This window comes from Ammospiza nelsoni, chromosome Z (assembly GCF_027579445.1).
Source record: "Ammospiza nelsoni isolate bAmmNel1 chromosome Z, bAmmNel1.pri, whole genome shotgun sequence".
Lineage (NCBI taxonomy): Eukaryota > Metazoa > Chordata > Aves > Passeriformes > Passerellidae > Ammospiza > Ammospiza nelsoni.
The window spans coordinates 755,420-767,871 of NC_080669.1; the positions used below are offsets into that span (position 1 = coordinate 755,420).

A 12,452-nucleotide genomic window follows, 5' to 3' on the forward strand; every position below is an offset into this window, starting at 1 on the left:
ACGTTGTTGTATGAAGTTTAAGGCCCACACTGAAAGAAAATACAGTGAATGATCCCACCTGATGGGAAAGAACGCAGATCATTAACATTTTATTTACGACTTGGCACAAACTTGGGTGACGTAGGGATATGAAATGCTCCATCCTTGAGGACAGAAAGGGGGGTTGGGATTTGGAAATGATCCCAAAAGCATGATGAAGGGCTCATGTTTCATGGCCTGTCAGTGAGGTGCAAGAAATAGAGATGGGGAGAGCCTTGCACACCTGATTTTAGGATATACAGCAGAAATGTGCAGTTCCATTCCTGTGCGTTTTTCATCTTTGCTGTGCAGATATACAGATATGCAGATATGTAGAAATACCTGTATTTATCCTTAGGGATAATCCCAAGGTGTTGTGAGAAGATGATTGGCTGTGTCCTCTCTCCTTCCTCGCTCCCACTTTGATTGAGAAACAGCTGTTGGTCCATCATGGGGTATAATAGAAAGAGTATTATTTATTCAGTGTGCATGTAGTATGGCAGATCCTGGGCAGGGTTTTCCTGTGCTTTATTTTGTGGTGTTCTTGTTGCCTTGGTTTGTTTGTTTGTTTGTGGTTGGTTTTTGTTGCTGTTTGATTTTGTTTTATTGTAGTTAGTTTGTTGTTGATTTGGTTTGGTATGTTTTTTTTGTTTGTTTGTTTGTTTTGTTTAATTTGTTTGAAGCCCTGCAAGTAGAGGGACTTCTTCTGCTTGGCATAATCCTGACTGGAGGAACTGCTTATTTTGGGGACACCCTTGTGCAGCTGGCTTACCAGCTGATTTATCTGGAAAGAGGAAAATTATATTCTACAAATGTTAATTTAAAGGTATTATTACATTCAGGTTAGTTTTTGAGTGCCAAAAGTTGCTTTATTGCTGGAAGTGCACCATTCATTGTTTCTGGAATGCCTTGTCCAAAGCAGGCAGATTGATAGAGCAGAGATTTTAAGATCTCATTCTAGCTCTCTGGAAGCTGGCTTTTAAAAAAGAAAAGGAGGACCTGTCTAGGTATCTGAATTTTGTTTTCCCCTTTTGTAAATTCTACTGTGATGAAGCTCAATAAAATGTCAGACAATGGATCAATGCCTGATTCATTTCCTAGCATAAGGCACATCTCTGTCAGGCTGCAGGGGGAAGGAGCAGTGGGACAAGCACAGGGCAGATTGGTCCAGGCTTCTGCTGAGACCAGACCAGTGTGAGCTGCATCCTCCCAACACCCATCGTGTTCTGTGCAGCTTCTGCAAAACACTTTTTAACTGCAGACACAAGTTCAGCTTACCTCCCAAAATGTCTTTTCAGTGGCAGCCTCCCCACGTCTTGGATAAAAGCAATCTGAGCTAAGAACAGAGAGCCACCAGTATCATATCAGGTAGATCATAATGAACAGACAGCTGGGCATACCAGAAAATAAACACTGGCCTTAGCTGAGTGTTCCTGTACACATTTGAAATATACAAATATGTATCTGTATATATAAAGGAAAGTGAATATTGCTGGAGGTGAGGGCTCTGCTGGCTCTGCAGAGCTGTGTGATGTGATAGCTGCACAAGATAGTTCCTGTTAAGCAGTGCTGGTCACTGGCTAGGAGCTGCCCTGTGCTGGCACTGTGATGGGACTGGTTGGATGATCTGCTTGATAAATTGAGCCTTGCACCGTGGTAGAAAGAGATTTTAAAGATAGGGGTGTTATACTGATTGTCATCAATCATGTTAAAACTAGCGTGTCACTATAGGACAGGAAACGACACAACATGGACATGCAGCTTTCTCAAGGTAAAAAAGAGGGAAGTTTAATTTCTGACTCCAGCATTTTCAGATTTCCAAAAGTGACAGTGGATTGGAGGGTGACAGTGCCACCTCTCCAATGACACTGGACAAACCAACAGTACATCAAATTTCTCTTCCTCCATCAAAGAATGCAAAACAATAAGTGATTTACATAAAGTGAGAAAGTTTGTTACAAGAATGTAAACATCAGATTTAGAAAAACTTAAAAAACCAGGGCGACACTAGTAAACCCTGCAAGCTTGGGGTATCGAACGGAAAGAACGAACGGCGACACTAGTAAACCCTGCAAGCTTGGGGTATCGAACGGAAAGAACTTCTACATCAGAGGCTGGGGTTTAATTTGTCCCTGCCTGTGTTTGTTCACAGCCCTACCCGGTGGAGAAAACGAGTGCGTTTCAGGGGTTTCTCTGCCACGTTGTGGGCCGGTTTTTGTGACGCCGTTCGTGGCCGCCTCAGGCTGCCCGCGCGTTTGAGTGGGCGGGCGCTGCCCTCTGTGGGCCTGCGGGCCGGGCTGAGCTCACCGCCGCGCTCACCCCGTCTCACGGGCGCCCTGCTCAGCCCGAGAGCTGCTCTCCAGCCGGCTCTCCGAGAGCTCTTGCCTGTGAATCACGCTCTGCACATCGCTCTGAGGACGTGTGCAGCTGGCAAATAGCCTCCCTGAGATCAAGCAGGTACAGCATCTGCGTCTTCCCCGTCCGCAGAGCCGGCTCCTCTGCAATTGAGGGAAATTAAAGTGACGTGGTGGGATTGTCTGGGTTCAGCCTCGACTATTGCTCATCCTGGCTATTCCTAGGTGCTAATAATAAATAGTTTCCTGGCAGTTGTTGATCCTTTCTACTTTCCAAGACATGAGTGCAATGTGTCTCATCCCGTTCTTGAGACAGGCAGATGGAAGAAGCCTGAAGAAGATTTCTGTGTGTGGGCGCAGAAGCTGCTGGAAATGCAGCTGTGCTTGTGTTTTGTCCTGTGCTCCTAGTTCTGCCCTGACAGAAGGGATGTAGTCTCATGCACAGCCCTTTGCTTTTCTCTGTCTTGCTTACTCCACTTCTTTGGCAGCTCCTGCCTCTGAATTACTAAAGCTAAAAGAATATTTTCTTAGAATTCCTTGGTTCCAGGCTTCAGGCTTGTCAGTGTGGTTGGAGTTCTTTTCAGATGTAGTTCTTCCTGAGAAAATCAGAAAATGTGTTGAGAAATGTTGGTAGTTCAGATGGAAAAAGGCAAGCAAGGAGTTTTTCCCAAGTTTTTCTCTGTGTGTGTTTATATATTTGTAGGTGTACGTGCATGTGAGTAAGCAGGTACACATAGGTGTGTGTATGTCTATTAAAGTGTGTCAGAGTTGCTTCTGGGCTTTTCAGCACCTTCTGGCATTCAGGAGGGGTCTGGATGGGGCATTTTAGAAGCTGGAGGTGCTGTGGGGTGCTGTGTTGTATGTAACATACTGACAACACCATGTGGTGATTTCTGTTTGGTTTTCATGGACAGCAGCCATTTGTGTCAGATACTCAGAAAAGGTGACTGTGCTGCTGTTTTTCTGCAACAGCAGTCTCCATCTCTGGCATCTGAAAGCTGCTCAGAGCAAACGTGGGGAAACACTTGACTCTGCCTGCAGAAAAAGCTGTGCTTCTAAAAGTGTGTGTGCTCGGTGCCAAAACAACAACTGCTTGGAAATGTCCCTGAGGCTTTGCCAGAGAAGCTGCTGCAGCTCTGTGCCAAGGCTCACCCAAAAAGGGAGGATGGTTGTTCTCCATTTCCACAGACACACTCAGAACTGAGCCCCCTTGATGCCTCAGGTTTTAGCTTTGATATTTTTCAGGTTCTGTGCTGCTTTAGTGTGTGGGTCTGGGCTCCATATCAGGGGATGGTGAGCTCTGTGCACAGAGCAGGGAGACAAAACAATTCCTGCTCCAGCTGGGGAACAAAAGATCCAAATCTCAGCCCAGGAGCACAAACACCGTGGGCTGGAGAGAGAAAAACAAGCAGGGTGGGACTGCAGGGGCTAAAGCTGGAATGGGACAATGAACTGCAAGGTGCAAATGGAGCAGAACTGATCCCAGGCAGAGACCCCGTGCCCGGCCGTGCATTTTGGGGCCATTTTGGGTTCATTTTGTGACCATTTTGGTTCATTTTGGGTGCAGCCCTGGCTGGGCTCTTGTGCTGCCCAAGGTGCATCCATGGAGGAGATCCTTTTAATAAATCCCTGCTTTATTCTGGAACTCTGTCCAGCATCACCCTGATAAAGCATCACCCTGAGCTAGGAGAGGCTGGATAACAAAGGTAATCCAGTGGTGACAAGTGAAGGAAAGTCAGTTTCTGCCTCGTGGAATCTCTGCTGCTCACAGTGACCCTGAGATGTGTTAGAAAGTCTCTGTTCCCAGCCCGGTGCTCAAAGAAGCAGTCAGAGCTCTTCATTTCTCGGTCTCAAGGTTGTTAATTGTTCCTTCTCTATAAAATTCTTTCTCCTGCCCTGCCCAGGTCCCTCCAGCAGGACAGTCAGAGGCACTCTGCCTGCCCCAGGGCAGTGTTACCTTTTTATACTAAAAACCACATGTACAATATTTACAGTTACTTCCCAATACCCATCACCTGCGTTAGACAGGGAGCTGCTACTCTAAACCAATCCCAAAGTGCCAACATCACCCAGAAGATGGAGGCCAAGAAGAAGAAGGAGAAAGGCTGGACATGCCCAGATCCCTCCATCTTGCCCCCTGAACCCCCATTCTAAAAACCCCAAAAAGATTTTTCCACTCTGTGATAAATTCACTGTCATTCGACATAAACTTTTGTGGCTTGTAATTCTTCAAATAAGGGTTGGTAATTGTTTTTTCCAAGGGCTAAATCAAAGGCACAGGGGTCCTGGGCTCTGTGCCAAGGTCTCTGAGGCCCCTGACAGAAGCTTGAGCCCTCCAGGGCAGCCAGAGGAATTTCCTGGGTTCCCACATCTGCCAAGCATGGTGATAAGGGAAGGTGACACAGTGTGCTTGGATTTCTGAAAGGACTAATGCATCCAGGTTGTCTTGCCTTGCTGGGCAGTGCTGGCACGTTTTCCCTGCAGTGACAGACTGGTCATCCCAGCAGAATGGGGATGACCTGTCTGAATAAGTCTTGAAGAAGTTGTACAGGAAAAACTGAATAAATCATTTGTGCTTTACAGGTCTGTGCTTAGCATCAGAAGTAAAACATTTATACTAAATTTTAGGAGCAGACACCTTCCCAAATTCTGCATCATTAGTGTGCTTGTGTTGTGATACAGGGATGTGCAGGGAAATTTTGGTCTGTGTACCCCTGCATTTGAATGCACTAAATCAAAATGGGCATGGCAGAAGAAAGGTAAAATTCTGCAGTTACTTGTTTTCCTTAGGAGGACTTACTGAGCTTTAAGGAAACTGAGTTTGGAAGTGTCTGTTTTGCAGTAAGTCTTTATTCACTTTATGCCTGTTTAATTGTGAATTGTAGAGCAACAATGAAGTGGTTCCTGCTTTATGTAGCAAACTGCAGTTAGCTCTTGTGCTTAAACCAAGCTCATTCCTAATAAAAGATTTTGTTATTTTTTAGATACCTTGAGTCGGTTTCTGTAAATTAGTTTTATTTATGTTGTTTCCTTTTAGCTTCTAGCATTTTCATAAATGTTTTTCTTAAGAGATCTTTCTGTCAAAGTGAGAGTACTCTTTATATTTTTCCTACAGCACTTGTTAAGCAACAAATTTTAGGTTGATGCATTGAATTGTCAGATAAATAGAGGAATTAAACCCAGCAGTGCTGATCCTTTTCCACCTTGCCAGCAGGGTGACAGATAAATCAGTCCCTCCAGTAACAGGAGTAGGTTAGGATGCACATGTCATGTTATATGTTACTGCATTACAAAGGAAAATGGCCTTTGGTGATCATCTTGCTGCGCATGAAAACCTTTGCAGCAAACTTTTTTTTCATGCATCTTGTTAAAATTTAAGGGTTTTTTTCACGCATTGAATCTGTAACTTTCCAAATTTTTTTACTTTATCTAAAACATCAGGTGCATACTCTTCAGTCAGAATGTCATACATATTTGATGTTGCTGTATCTACAGTACAAATATTAAAATATTTGAAGATCATTGCAGATCACTGAGTTAGTAATTTTAAGTTAGTGAATAATTGTGAATGTTTCTCATTCGTTGAGTTGGCAAACAAAAATATTTTTGTCAGAAGTCACTGAACATATATTGATTGTAACTATCATATTCCAGAGTTTATGCTAAGGAGTTGGATACATTTGGTTATAAAAGGGAAGAAAATCAAATGAATTAAAATTACAGCAATGAATGTTTAAACACTAGAAAGCAAACAGGTGTGGCATGAACCATCCAGTGAAATACACCCCAAAGCCTTCCTTTCTGACTTTCTTTCTACAGATCAGCTCTGCAGACCTCGTTATGCCTTGCTTGTCTGTGGTCATTGCTGTGAAAACATAAAGAGGCAGAAATTAAAAATAAAATCTTTGTGTAAAATTGCTTCTGTAAGTCGCTACCCACACCTGGTCTGCAGAAGGGCCCTTCTGCCTTTGAGGGCTGGCTCAGGTGCTGTGCTGCTCCCCAGGTGTCATCCATCACCTGGGGAGGCAGTGCTGAGGGTGTTCTGCACCTCTGCAGTGAGACACTGATTTTGGTGCTGATTTACCAAAAGGGGTGGATGTGCTGGAGCACAGCAGTGGTGGGGCCTGGAGCAAGGCTGGGAAATGGATTTGCAGAGATTTTGAAGGACTGTGTTGTATGAACGTGTCTGAGCATTCAGAGTCCGTCCACAAACAACTGAAAAACATGAGAGACTTGACAAATCAAAACACATGCTGGATCATGGTTAGATGATTTGTTTGAAGGATGGAGTTTTGCACCTTGGCTAAAGGACCTTTGCAAAATAGGTTTATATGCATTGATCGTTATCGTGGCATTGTTAGTGGTAGTGCCTTGTGTGCTTCACTGTGCACAGCAAATGATGAACAAGGCCATCAAAGAAGTTTTTTCTGACAAGAGGCAGGGGGAAATGTGGGAAATGGATTTATAGAGAGTTCTCAGGGCCTGGCAGAAGGCTCACACAGTGTGCAAACCTTGAGACAAGAAATGCTGGTTTAGAAATGCCGTGGAATGGTCAGACATTGCTGAGAGAGAAATGGAGCCAGAAACAAGTTACAAAGGATGGCCTTGTAAATAAGACTGGATACTGTGGGGAAACAGAACTGTGAAAGATGCACTGTAGTGGGACCCACAAGGGGTAATTTTAGATAATTGGCTTTAAGGCATCTACAGCACAGTATGGCTAAAGCTGACAGGCTAAGAAACTCTTACGGTGTACTGCAATTAACAAATAGTTAACTTCTGAGTGTGATGGAGTGATTTATAACATCTGTACTGTCTCACCCTTCAAATGAGACTGAAAATTGAATAAAAATTTTGAAAACACCTCTCAAGTTGTCCCATCTCTGGGTTGTGAAAAGGTATTGTCCAACACAAGGGGCAAAAGGCAAGGCGGAAAACAGCTGACTGGGGTTGGTGTTTTCCTTTGCTTGAAGGATGTTTGCTCTTCCTGAGAAGGGTTGGGGAGAGGGGACTCCAGAGAGTGTGAAGACTGAAAACTTAATTTGATCAGTCAGTTGAAGGCGGAGCAGGATCACTGAGCATGTGCTGGGACAAGTCAGGTTAGTTGGACACGTGTTGTGGAAATTAACTCTCCTTTTTGAGAGCTGGATATATTGATCCTTTCAGGTGGGGGTATGTGGAATGTGAGGCAGCAAACCTGTCTGTTTTTCCCTGTGAAGTTGGAAAGCCCTGCTGAAAGGGTATTGATTAACTTCCACGCTGTAATACCTGCACAGTCCCTCTCATTGGCACAGTTCCAGTCTCCTCAAAGCACTTGGCTGATTCACGTCCCGTGGGGGTGTGAGAGTGACTGGAAAACCTGAGGCCAAGTGGGTTCAGCGTGTGTCTTCCCACTGGGGCTTCCTCCTGCCCCTGGCTCAGTGCTCACTGTGAAGCTGTGTAATTCTGCTCAAGGCTGGCAGGGCCACCATGAGTTCTCCTGGGTGGGTTTTTAACCAGCATTATCTGTTCAGTGCTTATCAACACCGTGCAAACTGCCATGATAAGGCAGCGAACAATCTTAGTTCCAGCCGCCAGTTAGGGAAAACAGGCAGTGGGGAAATGCTGCATCTTGTAAAGTTTGGTGTGTTTGGTGGTGCTGTTAAAGTGGGAGGGGCTGCTGATACAACTGATATAATTGATATAACTGCTGATAGGAGAGGGTTATCAGCGATAATCCATCCTTGGCTGCCTAGACTGCAGTAAGGCTAAAAGAAATCTAGCCCTTTAGCTCTACAGCATGGAAAAAAAAGTCTTCCAAAGGATAATTAAATATGGAATGGGATAGGATAATAGCTTAAGTTTGATCCTCAGAAGTCTTTAAGAAGAGATAAAGCAAATACTTGCTATGATTGGTGAAGATGTGTTAGTATCTACCTTGCAGGTGTGTTACACCACCTCTTGCTGTCTCTCTTTTGGCTGTGCTTGTTGCTGTTTGGGTTTGCTTTATTTGCACTTTCACAGAGGTTAGAAGAAACATTAAAAAAAACACACCATGCTTGGAAATGTTTTCAACCTACTTTAATAGCTCATTTCTTAATTCCTTACCCATTCAACTCCTAACAACGCAAAGACAAAAGAAAGTGCACTTTTGTAACCTCCTTCATGAAGGGAGTGTAAAAACCTGAAAGTAATTTTTTTTTTCCTTTACAGGTTACAGGATGACAGAATTAGGTTAGAAAGGATGGAAAACCGCAATTTTGAGTACAGCCATGCTTTTCAGAGGGTTACTGACTTCTATGCAAAAGAGGTGCCTGGTACTGCAGGTATGTTCACTCAGATTTTTATGCAAAAGAAGTGCCTGACATTACAGGTCTTTCATTCCAAATATCTTTGAAGCATGCACCCTGTTAGCCTTTACAGTCACACAGGCTTTTGGCCACCTTTGCTTCATTCTCTGCTCAGTGGGATGTCATTTTGAGCTTGATGGAAAAGGAACATTATTTAAATAGAAATGAAGCAGGGCCACCATTACTTTTTCTCATAGCTTGAAGGTGTGTTTTTAGACAGATTTAAATTTAAACATACATAACACTTGAGGGGGATTACTCAACATCTGAAATATTCTTCAAGTTCACAGAATCCTGGGATGTTTGGGGCTGGGATGGCTCCACACAGGGACACTCCAGGCCCTCCCTGGGCAGCTGTTCCAGGGCTCTGCCGTCCCTCCACGCACACAAGTTCTCCCTCCCGCTGCCCTGCCCCTCACTGCCCTTTCTTCAATGGCCACTGCTGCTGCTGCTGGCACTGGGCACCATTGAAAAGAGTCTTTGACACCCCTTTGAGGTATTTATATGGATTGATGGGATCCCCTCTCAGCCTTCTCTTCTTTAGACTAATCAGGCTCAGCTCCCAGTCTCTCCTCATGAGAGGTGCTCCAGCCTCATAATCATCTTTATGGCCTCCACTGGAGCCTCTACAGCAACTCCTCGTCTTTCTGGAATCTGGAGTCCAGAACTGAGCACAGCATTCCAGATGTGGCCTCACCTGGGCAGGGCAGAGGGGCAGGATCCCCTCCCTGACCTCCTGATGCATTCCAGGATCCCACTGCCCTCCTGGTCCCCAGGACACTGTCAGATAATGGTCAATTTGCCACCCACCAGCAAGCCTAGGTCCTTCTCCACAGAGCTGGTCTCTTGTGGGTCACTCCCAATCCGTTCTGGTACTTGGGGTTGTTCCTCCCAAGGACCTGTGGTTGCCCTTCCTTGTTGAACCTCCTTAGGTTTCTCCCTGCCCAGCTCTCTGAAGCACAATGTCCCCTTGGTGAGCACAGCTGGCCACTCCTGGTGACCTCTTTTTGTGCATTATTGGTGATGACCTGCAGAGCCACCTGTCCCATCACCTTCCCAGGGGTGGCTCCTGGGAGTGTCCTGGGCCCTCCTTCTTGCCCTTTTTGAAGACTGGAGCGACAGTCTTGTTAACTAAGTTCTGAAGTTGTTGCAGGTGCTACCTGAGGACAGCTTTGAAAACATCCCTGAAAGAAGCTGAACTCTGTGGGTTTTTAAAAGCACCAGTTTGTGCTGTGGTGTCGTGGAGTGGGTTTTCCTGTTGGCTGCAGCTGGAACAGGCACTGTAGTAGAGCGCTGTGCACAAAAATGAAGATGTTAGAATTCCGTTCTTAGTCTGTATATTTAGAAGTTTGTTATGCCAACAGTTAGTGATTTTTCATGAAGGAAAACCCATGAGTCAAATGTTTTCTGTTTCATCATGTGTTTACACTGTTGCAATGTGTCTGCATTATTTGGAATTATAAGTGTTATTTTGGGGCCTTGCTTTATGTTGATTTATAGATGTCATAAAACACTGTATATACATGACAGATTTCTATTAGAATAAATTGAAAAGCAGATTATCCTTTTTCTACAAAGTGGATTAACCAGAAAATAAACATTTAACAAGAAAAATTATTTTTTTAGGTCCTCAAAACCTATCTGTAATACTAAGCTTGGATAAGCCTGTTATTTGCTCTCTGGCAGCAGTAATTACATATCTCAAAGAATTTAATTTGGAAAAGATGCTTTACAATCCAAGGTAAGTTGCCTTACATCAATTTCCAATTCAAAGCACCACTTCTTGCAGGTTTTAGCAGACAGTGTCCCTGATTGTAATGAAAAACTTGCTAGTGATAAACACAGTCTTTGTAAAAATTACACCTTCCATTTGATTTCCAAATCAGAAGTCAAAGAATCAAGTGGTTCCTTTGAGTGGTGTTTCAGGAGAACCTTTGTGAAGTTTGTGTAGACATTACTGTCAGTGATGTGAATGAGCCTGTACTGCTGCCAGGTTTGAAAACAAACAAGGTGCAAAAACTGTTTGATACTATGGAAGAAATTTTACAGTTTGTTGGTATCAGCTGTTGCATCTCAGTTTTACTGTGTAACCAAAATGTGGGGCTTTTCTGGGCAGGTAAAAAAAAAAAAAATTGCTGTTGCAACATAGCTTTGTGGATGTCATTGCAGTTTGCCAGCAGTGTGTAAATAATGTTTTCTTTCTGTAGCTCTGGAGGCAGGTATAAACTCTGTATTGTTTCAGCTGTTGAATGTAATTATCAGTTTTAGGAAAAACTGTTTAACACATCCTGACTTTCTGGAAAGTCCCTTGGCTGGACTCAGGGGTAAGCAGGAGTGGGGAGAAGGGTCATGGCAAAAGCTGTTGCTAGAGGACGACCATTTGTGCAAAGTTTCTGCAAAACCACACTGACATGGTTGTGACCTTGTCACCTCTTGAGCAGTCCCAGCACCTGGGTTTATTAGATATGCTGAGATGAGAACTCAAGATTTGTGACAGGCTTATGCAGGTGGAATCAAATGAAAATTGTCACTGCTGTCACTGTTAAAGCTTCTCTTATCCTGTCTTGCATGAGTATAAATCATTGCTGTCCTACCTGGCTTAGCTTTGGAAATATCACTGAGGCTTATTAAATAGAACAGCTTTACCTGTCGTGGATCCTCTGCAAAATATTCTCCCAGTTGTCTCAGTATTCCTCTGTCCCATAAGTATGCAGGATTTAATAAAGTCAGTCTGGCTGCAGAGTGGAAACTTAGAAATATGTCATGTCATTTGTAAATCATTCACGTGTTGTGTGGGATTCTGAGAGTTTGAAGGCCAGTTTTGAAGGGCTCCCTGCATTACCAATTCAGGTTACCATCTGCATTTAAAACATCAACTGCAGGTGCCAGCTTTACACACTGCTGAAACAGTGTCCACCAAAATATTTGGAAATTATATGTGTTCTGAATTTTGGGATGGATTTCTTTCCTTAAGTTGCCCTTCTCTCCAGGCTGTACTTGAATGTTATCAAAAGGTTTGATGTGCTTATGGAACTGATGGGGAAAGAGTTCTTGTGCAATCTTCCCTGCTGATCCATCAAGATGTGTGTGATCTGTGGTGCTCTTGCACTGTGGTGTGCCTGCTTATCTTCTTTGGCTGCCTTTTTAAAAAAAAAAATTGTTTTTTTTAATATACTGACATAGGTGGAGAAATCTTGTAGAACTTCTGAGGAAGAAAATGAATGCCAAGGAAATGCCATTTCATGGTCAGCTCATGGGTCACTGCTGTCACAGTGCCCTGTGTGCAATCACACAGGAGGTGAATGTTCTTTCAGCTGGAGAAAATGTGAAATCCATCTTTTATGTAGAAGTAATTCTGTTGCAGAGGACAAATATAATTACGTGGAGGCTTATGTGGCAGCAGTCAGTCGCATTTGTAACAGCTGCATCCTAAAATCAAGTACATTATAGACTGGGAAGGAAAAGCACTAAATATTAGCATTGGCATTTGCCTGCTGAAGGTTGCTCTAATGGATTTCTGGGGACTGTATGAGCATCTGAGGGAAAAGGCAAAGAAATACTTAATGTCTTGGTGAAGTTCTGTGAAGAAATACAATAACATTTCTTGAGACAACTTTGTGGTCAGGAGCTTGGATTCTGCTGTGTTTGTTTCTAAATCCTTTGTGCTCCAACTGCCCAAGTTCCACTTGCTGCTTGTAGTGTGTCATGGGGATCAACAAACAGCCAAATATTCAGAAAAACTCAACTTCAG

General features: G+C 43.8%; 1 protein-coding gene across 1 annotated transcript in view; it reads left to right on the forward strand.

Annotated features, from left to right (window-relative positions):
* The window catches only part of MSH3 (mutS homolog 3), a 95,639-nt gene that overhangs the window by 24,526 nt on the left and 58,661 nt on the right, over positions 1 to 12,452 (forward strand). The window contains exons 9-10 of the mRNA XM_059492045.1: positions 8,565 to 8,677; positions 10,328 to 10,442. Of these exons, the coding sequence (XP_059348028.1) occupies positions 8,565 to 8,677; positions 10,328 to 10,442 (228 nt within the window). The remainder of the gene's footprint in view (positions 1 to 8,564; positions 8,678 to 10,327; positions 10,443 to 12,452) is intronic.